Source organism: Schistocerca serialis, chromosome 4 (genome assembly GCF_023864345.2).
Source record: "Schistocerca serialis cubense isolate TAMUIC-IGC-003099 chromosome 4, iqSchSeri2.2, whole genome shotgun sequence".
Taxonomy (NCBI): domain Eukaryota; kingdom Metazoa; phylum Arthropoda; class Insecta; order Orthoptera; family Acrididae; genus Schistocerca; species Schistocerca serialis.
The window spans coordinates 636,135,508-636,157,143 of record NC_064641.1 but is presented as its reverse complement, the minus strand read 5'-3'; the positions used below and the strand labels follow the sequence as shown (position 1 = coordinate 636,157,143).

General features: G+C 37.4%; 1 protein-coding gene and 1 pseudogene across 1 annotated transcript in view; both read left to right on the top strand.

The window, feature by feature from the left end:
* The window catches only part of LOC126475483 (serine/threonine-protein phosphatase PP1-alpha-like), a 552,942-nt gene extending 532,857 nt beyond the window's left edge, over positions 1–20,085 (top strand). The window contains exons 5-8 of the mRNA XM_050103382.1: positions 4,486–4,556; positions 11,940–12,017; positions 13,563–13,820; positions 18,108–20,085. Coding sequence (XP_049959339.1) covers positions 4,486–4,556; positions 11,940–12,017; positions 13,563–13,820; positions 18,108–18,143 — 443 coding nt within the window. The 3' untranslated portion in view covers positions 18,144–20,085. The remainder of the gene's footprint in view (positions 1–4,485; positions 4,557–11,939; positions 12,018–13,562; positions 13,821–18,107) is intronic.
* Positions 9,030–9,147, top strand: LOC126476205 (5S ribosomal RNA; annotated as a pseudogene).
* Positions 20,086–21,636: the final 1,551 nt, after the last annotated feature.

The window sequence follows — 21,636 nt, the reverse complement described above, 5'->3', positions numbered from 1 at the left end:
AAGTGCTAAGGATATGGAATACGAAATGGCATACTCTGACTTTGCCAAACAACCTACAGTGCAAGGACTCTATCATCCTTTGCCACATCCACCATATTTGGAAGACTCATGGACATCTCCTCCATTGTGAGGATCCACCCTACTGTCATTGTGGTGCCCATTTGAGAATGATCCACATTTTGCTAGGCTGTCCTAACCTAGCCTCCCTGTGGCAGACTAAATCTTCCTGAGTTGCTCCCCTAGTGCTTGTGCAAGTCTCAGAGACTAGCCTGGTTTTATGGTTTATTTGAGGAGGAGTTCTTACAACTCTCTCTAAGGAAGAGCACCTTAGCCTTGTCAGGCCATTAAGGAGTTGACAGGATGCTATGTTGCCTCCTCTCAGCCTCGTCAGCCCATTGAGGAGTTTGCGGTATGCTATATTGCCTCCCCTGCATTGAACGGACAGTGACTGTCAGGGCTTGGTGGTGGCACCCCAACCCTTACCCTACATGGTCTTTTGCTCTTCTTCCCCCTTCTCGCATGTTTGATTGATTTAGTGTTCTCCCTTTGTTTTCCTATGCTTCTCTCACACTGAACCTGTCACTAGTCTTTTTTGGGTATTGTTGGGTGGGGTGCCTCTGGTATGTGGTAGGGGTATGACCTCCATCACACTTTCTGCCTTGGGGGCCTCTGGCACTCCTGGGACAGGGAACCCTGTATGCCTTTCTTCCTTTGCCCCCTTTTCTTCTTCCTTGTTCCTTTCTTTAGGTCTTGATGACCTCGATAGCCCTTGGGGTTTCTTTCCTTGAGTTTTGCACACTAGGACTTCCTTTGCCGTGTAGTTTTATTAACTCGCCTATTCCAGGTAGGAGGGACTGATGACCTTGTACTTTGATCCCTTTAATCAGTAAACCAACTAACCAGTGTACTGGGGTACTTTTATCATATCTTTTACAAAACACCATGGTCCTAGCTTTTATAAAATAAAATTCAGATCTTTGTCCGAGTAATACAGACCTTATACTTAGTGCTGTAGTTACGAAGTGTTATTTGTTGTTAAGAAATCAAGTTGGTCGCCCACTTCCAATATTATCAATACTGAAAAGCTGGACATCACACTCTTTCATACGTTTTTCTGCTGTGCTTACAGATGTTTTGAATCTAATGAATGCCCAGTTGTCTGTACAGTTGTAAGGTGAACATGTATGTGTACTCTCATCCAGTGCAATAAATCAACAGAATCAATTATTGAATCATGGGACAGCATACAAACATGTTATTTCTACACCTGCATCTACAGCTACATCTACACTATACTCTGCAAACAACTGTGAAGTGCATGTCAAAGGTTAACAACTAATCAATTAAATTCTATTATCTACTCCATACAGGATGATGTCGCAGTAGTATATGACTTTGGCACAAAAAATCAGTCTGTTTGGAAAGATCTTAATATAACAGAGACAAATTCCTACGTTCCCAGTCTACAGTAAATAAATGAATCTAGGTGTTTACAATGACAGTTTCAGTTGTCATTATTCCATCTTGTATTTTGCATTTCTTGGGTGTATTAAGAAGTTCCACACATATTTAAATTAATGGGCATCACTTTCTGGATGATGCAATAAAACGTTCAGGTGGAAAAAATATTACTAAATATATAATAGAAACACTGTTCACCTTAGAAATGAAATGTTCTAAATTGTCACTGATTCATCTCAATGTTAAGGGCAAAGAACAACTCTTTTTAAACATCATGGCTAAAGCTATAAACTGCTTAATGCATAACGAAGAGGAAGCAACAATGTTTTTTTTTCCAATTTTCAAACAACATGTTTGGGATCATGAGTACCTGAGAATACAAAAACTATCTTGTTGTTATGGGTTGCACAAGGACGTTCATGAAAGAATTGTAAGGGAGTTGTATGTGTGTACCAAGAAAATGCACATTAGCAGCAAAAATAATTTGTTGAATTTGTTGCCATCCCAGAGGGCTTCAGTGATAACTGTTCACTCAATGAGATTGTTTTCAGATCTTCAGCAATTGAAGATGACATACATCTTAATTGTATTGGTGGACCAAGACCCACTGGATAATTTTTTCTTGCACATTGGATGAGTTAGTCATTTCCACTTGAATCCTCTAACAGAAGTAAAATGTTGATTGCAGGTGCTACTTTTGTGGCACAACACTTATGATATTCATCTGTCAAATGAAACTTAGATGGAGGCAGACAACAGTGACAGATTCTTGACAGCATATCTGTTTAGAGGTATTTTGCCCAACATAGTGAAGCACTGAAAATGACAGAAAGTGAAAGAGAGCTGCAGGATATTAACTTGCCTTTTTCAACTGCACCAGAAGAATTTGCTGTTAAAGAGGAACCTGACTGCTCCGCAGAAGAATTCCATTACTTCTCTGGCTACATCACTCATTGCACAAAGAACTATGGTGACAAACTTGAAATGCCATCTAGTGGTTTAATTCTGCCTGCTACACATCTGGAACATGTTGGTTGGATTGAAGTTCTGTCATGTGATGGGCTTACAGTTTTGACAGAGGACTGTTTATGTAAACCACCTCAGTTCGAACTAACTTTTAATGAATTTAATGGTTTGGATGGTATTTGAAAAGAAAGAAATGTAGCAAAATCAATCTGTGCTGGTGCCCAAACAAAACTTGCTGATTTTTTGCCAGAAATTATAAAAAATTTCATGCAGTTCCTGAATATGAGGCTGAAAATGAAAAAGACTGCAGTTGTACAGATTTGAAAATCCTTTCAGTGGCCTCTTCATCCACTGCTAATGTCTAAACAGGTAAACCAACTGCTTTAAATAATTTTCTGGAAACTTACTGCAGTTATTTGTGTTTATGAATCACTTGGGTCATCAGCCATGGCCTTGTTTTGCTCTGATATGTCTAGTGATATGATTGTACCAGCCATTTTTGGCCTTACCTTTCTTTAAATAATCTTAGATTAAAGAAGGAAATTCTATGTTCATAGCATTTGCAGATTTATAGAAAGCAGTTGACAATGTTGACTGGAGTATGCACTTTAATATTCTGAAGGTAACAGGGATAAAATGCAGGAAATTATAAGTTTTTTGCAACTTGTACAGAAACAAGACTGTAGTCTTAAGAGTCAAGGACAAGAAACAAAAACAGTGGTTGAAAAGGGAAAGAGACAGAATGTTATTCAGTCTGTACATTGACCAAGCAGTGGAGGAAACCAATTAAGAAATTTGAAAAAGGATTAAAGTTCAGTGAGAAGAAATAAAAACTTTGCTGATGACAATGTAATTCTGTCAGAGATGGCAAAGGACTTGGAAGAGCAGTTGAATGGAACGGGCACTGTCTTTAAATGAGGTTATAAGATGAACATCAGCAGAAATAAAACAAAGGTAATGTAGTCTAATTAAATCAGGTGGTGCTGAGGGAATTAGATTAGGAAGTGAGACACCAAAAGTAGTGGATGACTTTTTTCTGTTTCAGCACCAAAATAGCTGATGGTGGCTTAAGTAGAGAAGATAGAAATGACAAGGAAAGCATTTTTAAAAAGGAGGAATTTGTTTAAGATGGAATATAAATTTAAGTGCTACCAACTATTTTCTGGTGGTATTTGTCTGCAGTGTAGTCTTGTACAAAAGTGAAACATGGACAAAAACCATTTTAAATCAGAAGAGAATAGAAGCAATTGTAATGGGGTGCTACAGAAGAATACTGAAGATTAGATGGCTAGATAGGATAACTAATGCAGTGGTACTGAATGAAATTAGGGAAAAAAGAAATTTATAGCACAGACTACAAGAAAGGATCAGTTGACACGTGAAGGGCTTGGAAATTTGGTAATGTAAGGAAATGTGGAGGGGAGGTGGCGCAAATGCAGAGGGAGGCTAAGGAATGAATATGGTAAGAAGGTAGAAATAGAGGTAGGTTGCAGTTTTCATTCAGAGATGAAGACGCTTACAGAAGATAGGATAGCATGAAAAGTTGCATCACCTGTCTTCAGACTGAAGATGAAGACAACAAATAACAACCTATTATTCTCTCATTCTCTCCTCCCCAAGAAAGGAACTAACAATTCTGAAAGCAGACTAGTCTCATATACTTTTATGTATGTCTATCAGCAGTACTAACAGTTTTGCCCAGTGAAGATAAGTATTGACCAGCAATTCTCATAATTTTATAATTTTCTAAAGTGAATTTTCCTTTTGAAACAAAGCTTGACATCAATACTTGTTAAAATATCAGAAAATGAACAAGCTGAAGATCAGAACATAATTGAAAACAACTGGATATCAAATGACCTAAGGCAAATAATGCCTCTAATTTCCTTGTTGATGTGTTGAAAGAAAAAGATACTTACTTTCTTTGTTGTGCTACTTTGGTGAGGGCTCATTTTTAAACGAGGGATGAATATACAAGAGAAAGATTGTTATTCAAGTGATTAATATTTATTTACAATGTTTTAATATATTAGCACTGATGTACACATTTGTTTACAGCTGCTCTTATTGAGGGGACAATCTTCTGTATGCATGGTGGCCTCTCTCCACAATTACAAGATTTGAATGAGGTAATTCTTCCTTTACCTACTAAGTATTTTAGTATTTTATAAATTTCAAAAGTAAGATATGTTATATTATCAATCAAAATAATCAGTGTTTGAAAATATGATATGGACGGTTAAAATATCTACTTGTCAAACAGCAAAAGGAGGAAACACATAAAAGGAATGGAAACATGCAAGCGCTTCGACACAATGGCTCCTTTTTCTATCAGAATGTTTGAAGGGAAAGGAAGAGGGATGAAGGAAAAGGACTAGTAAGGTTTAGGAAATGGAAAGAGTTACAGAAAAGTCATCCAGAACCTTGACTAAGGGGAGACTTACTGCATGGGATGTGAAGGAAAGACTGATTGTAGGTACCTGCACTAGATGAGATATGAAAACCTGAGAACATATAGGTGGAAGATAGGGTAATAAGCAAGATGAAGATTACTGAATAATAATGGAAGAGCCAATAAGAATGGTAAGCTCAGTGCACTGTAGATGGTAGAAAGTTGAGAGGCAGGAAAATTTTGACGTGTCAAAAAATAAATAACAAAAATATGTAAAAATAAAAGAAAGCTAAAAGAGGAATAGTTACTGAAATGAAATGTTGAGACCACAGAAATTAAAATAAAGTTGCATCAGGTGGATCGTGATAACAAAGGACATATTGTGGAACCAGTTCCCACGTGTGGAGTTCTGAGAAACTAGTGTTAGGAGGAAGAATCCAGATGGCATGTGTGGTAAAATGGTAACAGAGATCACAGCTGCCACTGTTCTGATGGCTATGATTTCCCAAAACATTGCCATGAAATGGTGTTTTGCCCAGCTCAGCAAGAATAGTTTTTCTGAACATAGCTGTCTGAAGTGTAGCCTACTAGTACATAAGTGAAACATGGATGATAAGCAGTTCAGACAAGAAGAGAATGAAGCTACTGAAATGTGGTCTTGCAGAAGAATGCTGAAGATTAGATGGATAGGTCATGTAACTAATGAGGAGGTACTGAATGGAATTGGGGAGAAAGAACTTCATGGCATAACTTGATTAAAAGAAGGGATTCGTTGCTAGGATTCATTCTGTGACATCAAGGAATCATCAGTTTAGTATTGGGGGTAAAATATCTTATATCTGCACAAATCTCCAGTGTACACACTATGACTTGTCTGCGCAGATGTGATATGTGCAGACATTTGTGCAGACAGATCATTGCATGTGGACCAGCCTTTACATTTGGTACAATCTCGATACAAAATATCAATATTTTTGTTTCAGTACCCATACAGTGTGGTAACTGTAAGTCACCCACATAGACTGGCGCAGCATGCAGAGCCATGTTGGGAGAGCAAGCCACACCTGCCCCATGCAGTGCTGGCAGCATAAACTGTGCTTCACATGGGAGTAAAATAGCTTTGTTGTTGTTCAAAATCAAAACTGAAATCATCTTACAAATTGATATGTTTAGTAAAGATCCTAACTTCTGCAATTATGCACACTTATTGCAAGGAAAGGAAAATCTCACAGTGGACAATAATGGGTACCCCACACGGTACTGTCAGCTAACTAACATCACCTGCAGCCAAGAAATAGTAGCTAATAGCAGAAGCCTTCCAACTTTTACTGACATCTGCTTATTCAAAATTATGGAGAAGATCAGCCAACTTAGGCACAGTTCTCACTAAGGCAGAATGATATGCGATATGATGCAGAAGCAACCCACAATGGTGGAGTGCACACAAAAGTAGTTGAAGCAAATTAAGTGGTTCCAGCTTGGATGACAGCAATACAATACAGACACATCTCTGTCAGTATTTTATTTCCCAGGACAACAGGGCACGCTGGTTGCTCGGTGAAACTGCATCAGATAACACAAATATCAAGTCATCACATGTGCCTTTAAAAAACTTCTTTTATATAAGTGAAGCAAAGCTTTATCCAATTCTTTACAGAGTTTCTAAGAAAAATTTTTACTGTTTGCATAAAAAATTGCATGAGTTTTCCAATCTGTAGGCTTTATCATTTGATTCTAAGGAAACTGTTTGGGGAAAAAAGTAAAAACAGTATTCCTCAACTAATAGTCTCAAATCACAGCTTGATAATGAGTTGGTTTTCCTTAGATTATTGCTCTAGTTATTGTGATATTTCACAAATAAGTAAAACACACATTATATTTTGAAATGTCTGCAGTAAAAAATTTAGTCACAGCTCAGTTTATGTTCAGTGGATTTTAGGCCATACTGTGCTGTGCACAAAATATAGTTAACATGTGGAAATTGTTTTTAACATTGGAAGGAGAATGATACCTCTTTCAATTATTGAGAAAAATATGAAATATTGGAATTATCCATGATGAGGTTGGCAGCTACATACCACAAGTGAGGTTACTGCCTTCTGCTATGTGGAGAGCGGAGCTGCCTCATGTTTCTCTTTTTTATTTGCCCATGATAGAAGCCAAAACTGGAAGTGGAAACCTATGTGAAATGAAAAGGCACCAGGACTCATCAGCTGACAATGCTGGCTGGATGTTCTGTCAGTCTATGCACCATGATTTCAGGAAGCTTTGTGATGTGGGTAAGAGAGATCTGAAAACTAAACTCCTGTTACTTTTGAATGAGCAGTTGGACAAAGCTAAGGACATGCCAGGATCTTCCTTTCATCATGGGCTTCCACCGCCCTTCAAACACATTGTCTACCCTATTCATAGTTCACCAGTCACTGGTACACCATTGACTGTGACTGATCTCACTTAAATCCAGCTGTGCTTCTTCTGAGTACTCCTCAAGCTGAACCACACACTACTTTGAAAACTGAACAACTGTAGAAACGCTATCCTAGTTTTCTTAATTTGTAACAATTATTTATATATGTACTGCACTGAATAAAGTATTGTACCAGGGAGTCTTGAAACAAATAAACTTTCCATGGAAGCATTTTTGACATCATTCACACATTTCCACCAACTAACCATTTTGTAATGGGTTGCTCATCAGCAGGAGTTACAGCAAGTTCAAAATTGTGTAAGAGTAGCTGATACTAGTTGCTCCAAAAAGTGGAAACTGTCTAGGGTTATTCTGTAGTATTCTTGGAATTTTTCATTCTGAGGAGCCTCATGAGAAAACACAACTGAACTATGTTTAATATTTATATTTTATAGCACTGTACAGATGCACCCAGTACTTTCCAATAACATCCTCTTCCAAAAAGATCATAATTGCAATGGAAACATAAACATGATTCATGCTGTCTTTTTGTTTGTTGTATGGTGAGTCACATCATGTAACATATTAATACAGTGTGAAACATGAGTGTTGGACTGATAAGTGTTGCATCACATAACCTTCATTGCAACATGTTGTATTGCATATCATACTGTCTTAGTGCAAACCACAACTTAAAGTTAGCACTCTGTACCTTGTACATGTTAACAACAGTAAATGCAATGACAGTGATAATAAGCAAATGAACCATCAATTTATTTTCAACTTGTATGAATACATTCTGGAGCAATGTTGTATTTTTGTTAGAGGCATGTGCAGTGTTCATTCTTGCTAGCATTAAAAGAATGAATTGTTATGTCAAAAATGTACATCAAACAAAAACTTGTAAACAATGAATTAAAATCTTAAAAAGACACCCTCTTTGAAAAATTATGTATAGTGCAGTACCTATTTGATGAAAAATACAAAATTAAATTTACATTCCTATAGCCAGAATATTCAGGGTTTTAGTACCTAAGAAAGAATACATGTCAGCAAACTCTGGGTATTACTAATAAGCTATAATAAAATGAAATGGAGCTGCTACTGGACTGAATGACAAAACTACTACATGCCTGCAATCCCATTAAGAAGGGTAGACATGGTGAGAGTTCCGTCTCAGAAATGTTTCCCTCCCAGGGAATTAAAAAGTCACCAGGAAGATCCCACATCACAATATTTGCACATCTTCATAAACCTCAAATGCTTATTGTCTGCTGTCATTTATTTCAGTATTGTTTGCCAGGGTATGACATTAACTCTATAGGAACTGCTCGATACGGCATGAAAATAACTGGTTAGTGACTGACGATAAGTGAGTTAATGATGGTTTGGACATGAGAGTTCGAAATGATAACGACTTGGAAATGAGTGGTGTTAATCCCATGCAGGCACAAGGGCCACTTGTGTTCCCAAGCATCATTCTGCTCTTAAGTCTCTAGGTTCCAAATGCACCGGTTTCAAGACATATGACAGGAAAGATAAAAATTTGTTGTCAGCATTTTGTATTGCAGTAGGAAGGCTGGGATGTTCACTACACAGGTAGCTCACAATCCTAATGATTTGTGAGATTTGTAATGCTCACTGCAAGGTTCAGTTCTGTAGCACTTGCAGCTTCCTTATCTCATCTAAAACAGTGTAGGGCCACTTGGGAGACACATGCTTTAAAATAAGATGATATCACTTGAAACAATCATTCGCAATTCTGTCAGTGCAATGAAATTATACTTCACTAATTTTACAGATGCCAACAGCCTTGCCGCAGTGGTAACACCCGTTCCCCTCAGATCACTGAAGTTAAGCACTGTTGGGCTGGGCTAGCCCTTGGATGGGTGACCTTCTGGTCTGCCAAGCACTGTTGGCAAGCAGGGTGCACTCAGCCCTTTTGAGGCAAACTGAGGAGCAACTTGATTGAGAAGTAGCGGCTCCAGTCTCATAAACTGACATACGGCCGGGTGAGTGATGTGGTGACCACATGCCCCCGCCCCCCCTCCATATCCGCATCCAGTGATGCCTGTGAGCTGAGGATGACACGGTGGCCAGATGGTACCATTGGGCCTTCCAAGGCCTGTTTGGACGAAGCTTTGTTTAGTTTCATTTTACAGAGGACTTGACTTTTTTCCTGGACAGTTAATTTAGATCCAATTGTGTTCAGTGCATAAGTAGTGAATGTTAAGCAAAATAAATATTAAATTTGTTTGTATGTGCTCAAACAATATTTTGCAGTAGGAAAACAGTTTATTGAGGAGGATAGGGTTTATGATGGGACTAACAGAAAACACCATAAATGACAGGACAATGGAAAATCTGAGAATGTAAAACCAGGTTTTATAGTGGCGATGTTGGTCTAGTGGGTAGATTACTACAGTCTGGCCATGGAGGTCACAAATTACATCCTGAGCAGGGGTGGGGACTTTTCCCTGTCTTCTGCCTTTAAGTCCCAGGTTTTTGAGTCTTGTCCAATGCAGGTACAAACAATCACTCTGACTTTCTCATCCCATCCAGTATGTTCTGAGGTTTTTTTTCAATTCCTCCCATTTTCTATACATCGCCATTCCTCTACCTTCAACCCTCTTCCTTCCTCTTCAACCCTTCTGCCAGAAGAAGGAGCCATCACTATTAAATGTTACATTATGTGAGTTATGTAGCCATGAATAACATACACCCACTCTACTAGTAAAATGTTTCTTTCATGTAATTATGTTTTTCATATTAATGTGACAATGAGTTTTGTTGAGCACCTATTACTTGCATTTGTATGTCAATTAACTTACCATTTTACTGAACTAAGCTTGAGTATAACATTACCTTATCAGTCATGATCAGCTGTTTATATTAATACATGATAATCTTACTATGGCATTCGAGGGCAACCAGGTGAATGGATAAAATCATACTTGTGCAACCGCAAGCAGTATGCATCATTAGGAAACTCATACCAATCAGAAACCAAACCCATCTAATATGGAGTGCCGTAGGGTTCGGTAATGTGGCCATTGTTATTTAATGTGTTTGTTAATGATATAGGTGTTGAGGAGGAAGAAAAGGAAATATTGTATGCTGATGACATGACAATACAAAATAGTGACCAAAATATGGAACAGCTTGAGAGGAGAGCATACATATCTGCAAATGTCACAGCTCAATGGCTGTTGGAAAATGAACTGGTTATAAATCTAAAAAAGACTATGTGTGCAGTGTTTAAAAACAAGGAGAAGGCTGTAGACATGGATTTAGAGGTTGATGGAACAAGGCTGGAAGAAGTAGAATCTGCTAGATTCTTAGGTATTCTTGTGGATAATGAACTGAAATGGATAAAACACATCAATAATGTCTGTAAGAAACTGAGCTCTGCCATATTCTTAATGATGCAGCTATCACAGTATTCAGACAAGAACCTTCTGTGTACAGTGTATCATGGACTTTTTGAACCATACTTACAGTATGGAGTGACTGTGTGGGGAAACTCAAACAAACAAGAGACGAAACGAGTGTTCACATTACAAAAGAAAGCAATTAGGACCATTTTAAGAAGAAACACCTCTGAAACGTGCAGAAACTGTTTCAAGAAGTTAGGTATCTTAACTTTTTCATCGTTGTATATATACAAAACAATAATGTACATCACAAAAGGTAGTGAGGACTGGATTACAAATGCTAGTGTACACACCCACAATACAAGAAGGAAAAATGAAGTACGGAGCATACCACCCCACAGACTGGCAATGCTAGAAAAAGGACCCCAGTACTCTGGTATCAGACTGCTAGGAAGTCTGCCTAAAAACCTGCAAGATAGGGTACTTGACAATGACTTTCCAAAGAAACTTAAAGACTATCTCATTGAAAAAGAGTTTTACAGTGTTGCAGAATACTTATGCCATTAAATTTGTATACATTGTTATTCATTATCAATTATGTAAAAATGTAAGCTAAAGCTGTAGAAAAATAAGTGATAATGAATGTTAATACTTTTGACATGTCCTATATTACACGTATATTTACTGTACACAATGTAATCTTACATGGTCAAATAAAATTCAATTCAATTCAATTCAACTAAAGTTACTAGGGTAGCAAATGAGGATGTTCATTGTAAAGTTGCAAGACAAGTGATGATTTCATCCCCATCAATTAGTTCATTCCATTTCAGTACATCTAATTCAGGTGATAAGTAGTAGGCCTCTGTAGTTTCTTACAAAAATACCAGTGTATCAAGAAAATGAAACATTACTATTAGAACATAAACAACAGTTAATGAATGTAACCAAGGGAGCAAAAGCTTTTTCAATACAGTCCTTTCCTTGTAATTTACCAAGTTAAATTTAGCTGCCATAACACTAAACAATATAGCCATAGTCTATTTTTAATACAGTGTACAGATTAAGTTTCTAAGAGCTAAAGGTTTTCATTTTGGTGGAAATCATGGAACATAATGAATGAATTAATGAATGAATGTACGAATGTATGAATGAATGAGTGAGTGAGTGAATACTGAACTGCCATAGAAATAAAAACTTTAAACAGCGTATCATTCCTCATTTTTTTTTTTTTTTTTTTTTTTTTTTTTTTTTTTGCAAGAAATGAATTAGTTACAAATCAAAAGATGAATAAACTGACCTAAATAATATCTCCAGATTTTTATAACTTGTTTCACAGATTCGAAACATTCCCAGACCAATTGATGTACCTGACTCTGGACTGGTTTGTGACCTTTTGTGGGGAGATCCTGCAGAGGTAAGAATTCTAAACATTTTTATAAGGAAAAAGCTTTTGTTCTGGTACTCTGCGTCGATTTCAATGAACTAGTTTCTTTCCTTTTCTTTTCTTGAAACCAACAATAATGTTTAACATGACAATATTTACAAGTATGGTCCATTTCAGTGTTATTTCCCTTGTATTGTCTAGGTGCTGATCCAACTGGCCTAAAGTTGAGTTTTAGTACCCTGCAGTGACAGTTTCATTTTTAAAGTTTTACATGTCTAATTGCCATTTGAAAGTATTGATGAAATTGATATGGGGCTCACAATGGGTAGGACATCTATGTAATTGAGAAGTAGTACATGACCTGCCCAACAGTTGTCAATGAGTTTCCTTGCAGGCTTTTTGACGAGGATGTCTTCCTTATCACATTATTTATCACATGATGAAGTAATCAGTAAAATTCAAATGTTTGGAGTGTGGTCTTAGGTATTGCTAGCCCAGTTGGACTGCAGTGCAGTGCAGTGCCAGCCACAACAATAAAACTGTGCTTGTGCATATGTGTGTGATTTTGTTAGTCACTTAGCTTTGAGGAATGACATTGTCTACTAGCTCAGCAATGGTTTCAATCTTGTTTATATGCCTGTCAATCACTCAATTGCACAACTCCTTTCATTATTTCTATTGAATCCAGGATTTTCCAGTATTGTATAAATATCAAAATCAGCAACAGATGATAAAGAGCAGCTATTTAATATAACTGCAGAAGTAGCATTTTTCCTATTTACCCAAAATAGCTGCATTTCTGTTAATTTCAGTGTGTTGGATTTAACTTGAGCAGACACAAACAATTTATAGCAGTTTAATGATAGTTAAATTTTAATTGAGTTTCAAGCAGCTGCTAATACTTGTTCATATAATAGCTTGACCTCTTAGTAGGTTGTTTCAGATTACAAATCCAGAGGTACTGGTTTGATCCCAAATTAATTCCCGGATTTTTTTCTGTTACTTACATTTTCTTTCACCTCTGGCAATGATTTGTAAATGTGAAAAGTGCCAAATTGCACTATGGTTCAGAGCCCATGTTAGTTGGTTCCATTGTAACTGCTACATCCTATAGCACCACTCATAGTAAAGCAAAATAGGGACACATTTACCATTAACTTGACTCATTCCATGCCACTGAAGTTTCTCCTCCATAATGATATCTATGGAGCACATTGAATGAATGAATGGATGGGTGAATGAATTTATGGTGTATCAATGAAAGCAAAGTTGTTTTATGTGTTGCATGCATTTTTTCACTGGACACAGGTGCTAAATTTAAAATATTTATTGAGGAATATGAATACTAAATTTGTAATGTGAAGACAGTGCTGGAAACATTCTTGTGGCATACGTTATGCTGGATCATTGAAACAAAGCTATATATTTCAATTTGTTATGAAATGTAAAATGTTAGGCGTGTTGAAAACATTATGACTACAGGCAATTTACTGAATCACTTATGCATTACTGTGTGCTACAAATTTTTATTAAAGTTAAGAAAAGAGACTAATTGCATTCATTGTTTATTTTCAGGGGCTGACTGGATGGGCTCAGAATGACAGGGGTGTGAGCTATGTCTTTGGTTCAGATGTAGTTCGCCATTTCCTTGAGAGGCATGACTGTTCACTTATTGTGAGAGCACATCAAGTTGTTGAAGATGGGTACCAGTTCTTTGCCCAGAGATCAATGCTTACTCTATTCTCAGCACCAAATTACTGTGGAGAATTTGACAATGCTGGAGCTGTCCTTGGTGTATCAGAAGATCTCACATGCTGGTTCAGTATATTACCGGTAACAGCTTATTCTGATTTCTAACTTTTATTCATGAGTGATAGAGCTTAAACCCAGTTTTAAAACCAGAAAAAATATCTAATTAGGTGCTGTTGCAAGATATTGTAATGTGTTGCCATACTGCCATGAGTAAAAACTGCTTAGAACCCTTATGCCAGTTTGTCTGAAGACAATGAGTGTAAATAGTTTTAAAATCAATAAAATGTTAACTGCTTTGTTATCAACCTGTCACAAATTCCTACAATAGCATTTCTCATTTATAAGCCCTGTAGCATTTATGAGAGTTAGTTACTATGAACACTTTATCAGTTGGATTATTCTCATCAGAATCAACAGCAAACCAATGACAACAATAGTGGTTCAGTTATCCACATTGACATCACAAGCAAAACATGAAGAGATAGAAAGAAAAAGTATACAAGAACACTGAATGTGTAATTCAGTATGTAATGCGAGATAAAAATCTAATAATCATGGGTCATCATGGGTCACTGCAATACTGTATAGGTAAACAAACAGAAGACAGAGTTAGAGAATAATATGGGCTCAGTGGTAACAGTGAGAGAGACTTAGTAAAGGTCTGGAGATGGAGGAAGATTCCATCTGGGTTATATAATGGTTATAGAGATTCCAAAATTAGATATTGGATTGTACCCAGGAGTAGATACACACCCCAGTTACAATTTATTAATGATGGAGTGTAGGTTAAACCTTATGACAATCATTAAGGAGAACCAATATGTAAAGCATGAGGATACTTAAGTATTGGGGAATGATGATTGTTTGAAATTCTCTGTGGCTATAGATAATGTACTACTGAATACCACAACTGCAAGTTTAGATGATGAGGAGTTGACATCTCTAAAAATGTTAATCATAGTAGTTGGACAGACAAATATTGGTACAAGGAAGGTAAATGTGAAGATACCTTGCATAGCAAAAGAAGATCCCCTGCTTATTAGGCAGGTGCATTAAACACTCCAGGAAGCAAATGACGGAAATAAAAGACAGGATCAGGAGTGGAAATAAAATTAAGGATGAAATATTATAGATTCTACACACTAACTTAATTAATCATGGGATGGCACTTCCCCAAATGATATTAGGAATACTGAAAGAATGTTATTTTTGCCTTCTGTCTTGTTTGATCACAAGTATGTAAACTGAAAGTGGAGAAAGGAAGAAAGGAAAGGACAGGAAAGGGAGGGGATCACTACTATAAGCTGCATCAAGACCTTACACCGAATCAGTGACGATGAGTGAAAATGTGGTGTACTGGACTGGGATTCGAAGCTGGGATCTCATGCTTACTAGGCAGGTGCGTTAGCCACTCAAGGAAGAAAATCATGGAAATAAAAGAGAGGTTCAGGAGTGGAAATAACATTCAGGATGAAACATCATCACTGCTAAGATTCACTGATGACATGGCTGTCCTCAGTAAAAGTGCAGAAGACTTAGAGGATATGTTGAATATAATAAACAATCTAACAAACACAGGATGTAGGCTAAGAGTAAACCAAAGAAAGAGGGAAGTGATGAGGAGTAGCATAAATGAGATTAACAATAAACTTAACATCAAACCAGAGGATCACATAATAGATGAAATGAAGGATTCTGCTATCTTGAAAGCACAATAGCACTTAAGAGTATATAAGAAGCAGTGCAGCATAAATAAAGAAGGTGTTTCTTCCTGAAAGAGAACTGCTAGTGTCAGATGTAGGTTTTAACCTGAGGATGAAATTTCAGAGCTGTACATCTGGAGAACAGCATTTTATAAAAGTGAATCATTGCCTGTGGGAGAAAGAATGTTTTCTCTGCAAAGAAACCTTTGCACAAGCCAAACGAAAAATGAGTCAGTGGTCTATTATAGACCCCTCCCCTTAAAAAAGGGCACTAGCAAGGTACTAAAGTGCTTTAATACTGTGGCATAAATAGCATCATAGCTAACAGAATAGCCACTTTTTGGCAACCAAATGATTTTTGTAATTTCTTAGGGGTTTCATTTTTAAAATAATGCCCTCAGTTGTGAAACAGTCTCTAAGGAATAAATCAAATGCATATGTATTTAATTGTTTATTAGGACATGCCATATCTGCTGTTGGGAAGGAATCATTAAAATCATTGGCTTTTGATTTCATTCTACCATCATCTCTGCCACAGCTGTTGTCTAGAATCTCAGTTTCCTTCACTTCAATCTTTTTAGTGTTATAATTGTTGAGTGCCCAAAAAGTGTTTCATACAGTAGTGTACTTTTTATCCATGCATCCTGTTTCCATGAAGAAATAGAACTGCATCTTTATTACAATAATCAATAGGGAGACCATATGGAAGAACATTGTAAATTAGTGTGTGACCTATGAGGTGACACTGGTTTAAAAATGTCACATGCTCAGGTGGAGTAGAAGTTCATATCAACAGTTACTAACAACAACAACTACTACTACTACTACCATTACCAATAACTCTACCACAAAGATGAATGTTTCATAAATTTTGCAATACATCCAATGAAAACTATATATACACTCCTGGAAATTGAAATAAGAACACCGTGAATTCATTGTCCCAGGAAGGGGAAACTTTATTGACACATTCCTGGGGTCAGATACATCACATGATCACACTGACAGACCCACAGGCACATAGACACAGGCAACAGAGCATGCACAATGTCGGCACTAGTACAGTGTATATCCACCTTTCGCAGCAATGCAGGCTGCTATTCTCCCATGGAGACAATCGTAGAGATGCTGGATGTAGTCCTGTGGAACGGCTTGCCATGCCATTTCCACCTGGCGCCTCAGTTGGACCAGCGTTCGTGCTGGACGTGTAGACCGCGTGAGACGACGCTTCATCCAGTCCCAAACATGCTCAATGGGGGACAGATCCGGAGATCTTGCTGGCCAGGGTAGTTGACTTACACCTTCTAGAGCACGTTAGGTGGCACGGGATACATGCGGACGTGCATTGTCCTGTTGGAACAGCGAGTTCCCTTGCCGGTCTACGAATGGTAGAACGATGGGTTCGATGACGGTTTGGATGTACCGTGCACTATTCAGTGTCTCCTCGACGATCACCAGTGGTGTACGGCCAGTGTAGGAGATCGCTCCCCACACCATGATGCCGGGTGTTGGCCCTGTGTGCCTCGGTCGTATGCAGTCCTGATTGTGGCGCTCACCTGCACGGCGCCAAACACGCATACGACCATCATTGGCACCAAGGCAGAAGCAACTCTCATCGCTGAAGATGACACGTCTCCATTCGTCCCTCCATTCACGCCTGTCGCGACACCACTGGAGGCAGGCTGCACGATGTTGGGGCGTGAGCGGAAGACGGCCTAACGGTGTGCGGGACCGTAGCCCAGCTTCATGGAGACAGTTGTGAATGGTCCTCGCCGATACCCCAGGAGCAACAGTGTCCCTAATTTGCTGGGAAGTGGCGGTGCGGTCCCCTACGGCACTGCGTAGGATCCTACGGTCTTGGCATGCATCCGTGCGTCGCTGCGGTCCGGTCCCAGGTCGACGGGCACGTGCACCTTCCGCCGACCACTGGTGACAACATCGATGTACTGTGGAGACCTCACGCCAATTCGGCGGTACGTCCACCCGGCCTCCCGCATGCCCACTATACGCCCTCGCTCAAAGTCCGTCAACTGCACATATGGTTCACGTCCACGCTGTCGCGCCATGCTACCAGTGTTAAAGACTGCGATGGAGCTCCGTATGCCACGGCAAACTGGCTGACACTGACGGCGGCGGTGCACAAATGCTGCGCAGCTAGCGCCATTCGACGGCCAACACCGCGGTTCCTGGTGTGTCCGCTGGGCCGTGCGTGTGATCATTGCTTGTACAGCCCTCTCGCAGTGTCCGGAGCAAGTATGGTGGGTCTGACACACCGGTGTCAATGTGTTCTTTTTTCCATTTCCAGGAGTGTATTTTCATTCCTACACAGTTACTCTTGAATGTGTCATGAGCTTTCACCCACACTGTCTCTTTCAAATACACAGTAAAAAACTGCTGTGAGTTTACTCTGCCATTCCGTTTGCATTATAATATTTTACAGTAATTTATGTGAAGATATCAACAAACTCAGAGGAATAACAAACCAGCAATAAATGCTTATGTATGAAGTAAATCATTTTCTGATGTAGGTTTGGAAAAACTCACTATTGGTAGAGGAGTGTCTACTATACATAATCTGACAGATGAAGAAATTGCTAACAGCCACTCTTTTTAGTATGCCAATATCCCAAAACAAATATTTAACATTGAACAATTTTTATTTCAGCCTCACAAGAAGAAGGTGTTTATTCGCTACAAATGAGACTTGCTTCAGATAGAAGAGGAATCCTAACACTTCTTGAAGGTTCCCACAATAAGAAAATATTTTAGATTACAATCACTATTGCACTGGGTGACCATTAAGCTCATGAATTCCAAGCTATCAAAAAATTACAGGAACAGGGAAAGAAAATAATTTCTGTCTAAAATGTTAATTGTAATAGCTATTTTTACATGATGTGATTCTCGGTTAAAAACAGCATTTCAACAGAAAAAACAGCCCTTTAGTTAATGGTATTTTTTGATCTTAATGGTCAGCCCTGTTAGGGACATCACTTTTTTATGCAGGCTTTGTAGAAATGAGAGTGATCAGCCACGCTGTTGTGTGCTTCTTCAGTGTTTGAAAAGCAACTCAGAAAATGCCACCTTAAAATGCATTTTGACCTCATTTTATTTTACTGGATTAGTGGAATTTTTAGTATTGAGGGAAATAATCCAACCTCATGAGTATACACTGACTGCCATTATTAGTAAAATTAATTTGCAAACTTGAGATGTGAAAATATTTTAAACAGATTATTTTTTATGGTCTAAAAGTATTGTTCTGCTACACTTTAAGGAAACAAACGAAATAATTGTAAATGAAAAGGTACTGTTTTTATATTTATAATGAATATTTAATGAACTGTTACATTTGAATAACAGAATAAATTTGAGAAATGTTGATTCTCAGTATGCTTGAAATATTTTGGCAGTTTTAGTGCTGATAGCACAGTTGATCAGTGACACAAACTCTTATCACACACAATCTATTTATTATGTTGATAATGAACTAAAACTTTAACTCTTGTAAGCTTGTGTGGTGGTCAATATGTAATGATAAGAGCTCTTAATTTATGATTTGATTTAGCATCTGCAGTAGTTAAAACTACTTGATCCACTGTTCTTTGGATTTCTGTGCGTCCTGTATAGTTTTACTAGCACTCTTGGTATGCAGAAAGTACCAACTGTGTTCTGTGTAGGCAATTCCTTGCCTTATGCTAGTGCCCATATCCAGTGGTCTTGCAAACAGAGAATATGCAAATCAAAAAATGGCGACTATGGAAACTTTGCAGCAAATGACTCAAAGACAGGTGCAGACTTTTTAAACAGCATGAAGATAAATATTAATGAAAGAAATGGAGAGTTTATATGCCAGAAGGAAAGAGTGATAGATTTATCAAGTAGATGGATAAATATACACAACTGAAAGGAGGTTAAAAAGGGAAACAGAAATGTGATGGTAACTACAAATGTGTATTTTAGTCTGTAAAAGATTATCTTTAGCATCAGCATTTAAAAACCATAAGTAAGCCAAACCGTGTGCTGCCCTTTATGAAGCCAATACCGGTACTACATATAAATACTGTTTATAGTAAGCTTTGATAAATATATCCAAGCTATATTTAGCATCATAGTAAACATCAATAGTACTGAAAATGCTTCATTTTAACATTTTATAGATTGATGAATACTTCTACCTCAGTACAGTTATTTGTCTAAATGAATTCTGAAAAATTTCCTCTACTTAAATAGCTGCACTGTCCGTTAACACATTGCTGTTATTGATTTTTCAATCGTTCACATCATTAGAAACAATCTTTCTTCATCAGCTACAAAACAAGGAATTTCAGTGCGTTATTCACGAGAATGGAATGGCCGTTAACACAGTGGATCATTCATTGTCTGTAGTTGGTAAAAGTTAAAATGTTATGTGATGTACAGACAAGGAACAGTGTAAACAAGTTAAATTGTTAAGGAATAAACTCTACATGAATACTTAAAGGTATGATGTATGAAAAAATCTTGGGATAATATTCTAAGGAAACAAAAGAGAGACAGATAGAAATTAAATAGTATACTGAATACACAATTACAGTATTGCTTGTGAAAATGCCATATGCCTTAAATCAACAAATAATATTTCCACAAAGCAACATTTTCTTCTAAGGTTTGTCAGGAAGGTGGGTGGGGAGTGTGGGATGGAGGGGGGGTGGAGGGGGGGAGAGGGGGGGGAGGGGGGGGCATTGAAGATCAACATACAATTTCAACAAGGAGGAACTGTGCATCTGTCATAACAATTATTGCACATCTCCTATGAATTTCACATTTTTTAAAAAAGTGTCTCATTTATTTTTGGGATGTTTCTCTGGTCTCCCAGTACTACCATAGCCTTTTTTATATTAACGAAATGAAACACTTTTTTTCTTTGTTTCACAAAACTTTATAACTTTTGTGCTACCAGGGTTTTGTGTTGTAGTCAAAAACTTAGGCCACACAAAAATAATAAATATTTGTGAAACATGGCAAAAAAGTGTTTCAGTAGTTAACACAATACACAGTGTTTCACCATAAAACCACAGTTGAATCAATTAAAAACTGTTTTTACAGTGTTTCACAAAAACACACAGTTGAATCAATTAAAATGTGTTTTTTTTATCTCACTTTTGTATACAAAGGACGCATATGTACACTTCTCTGCGACCAATTTCAGGTTTCAGTACCTTATCTCTAGCATTCACTTCCACTTGCCTTTTCAGTGGATAGCCAACAATTAATCTTCTAGCTATTGCCACACAGCTCAATATTAACAAACTTCATCCATAAAGCATAGACAGCTTTAGGCAAATGCCAGACTCTCTCCTTTAAAGGGAACACAGCCCATTTCCTTCCCCATCCCTGTCTAACAAAGCTTGTGCTCCTTCTTGAATAACTGTTTTATCATTGAGATGTTAATTCCTAATTTTCTTATTTTATTTTGTGATTTCAATGTTATGTTTCTATCCACATAAACAGTAACTGCAATAATCTCTCCTGATTTCATTAACAGTTACAAACTTTCTTATTCTAAGGTTAGAGAAGCTTTAGTAAGACATATGATACAGATAACCACAGTACTACATATTCAGGTTGTGGTATTTAACTGTTTCACATAGTGATAAAAGTGAATCTTTTTTCTTTTCCTTCAACCAATTAATTAGTCAAATATCACAATATTAAGTGACAATACACCTTTTGAGGAGCAATGCAACTATTCCAAAAACTAAGGACAAACTACTGCTATAAAGAAATTTTTTCTGTTTTTTATGATATGAAATTAATCAAGAAGCAAATAGATATATCTGTAGGCATATTGATTATCTGAACATCACAGAACATTATTATTTACTTTATTTTTAAGAGAAAACAGAATAAAAACTGAATTAAAATTCATCATAAAATCCATACATTGGAATTAGAAAGTAAAATTCGAATTCTCTCCTCGGAAGATCTATGTCCCTACTCTGCAAACAACTGTGAAGTGAATAGCCAAGTGCATCAATTTGTCAAAAATTCAAAAACGTGCATAATTTTAAAACTTAAGTGTAAAATTTTAACAGAAATTATTTTTGTAGTTATTAAAGGCAGAAATGCTTCAACTGTTCCATAAAATCTGGTTTCATACTGTAAAGGAAATAACCACTGAATGAAACTTTAACTAAATGAAGGTGTTGCAG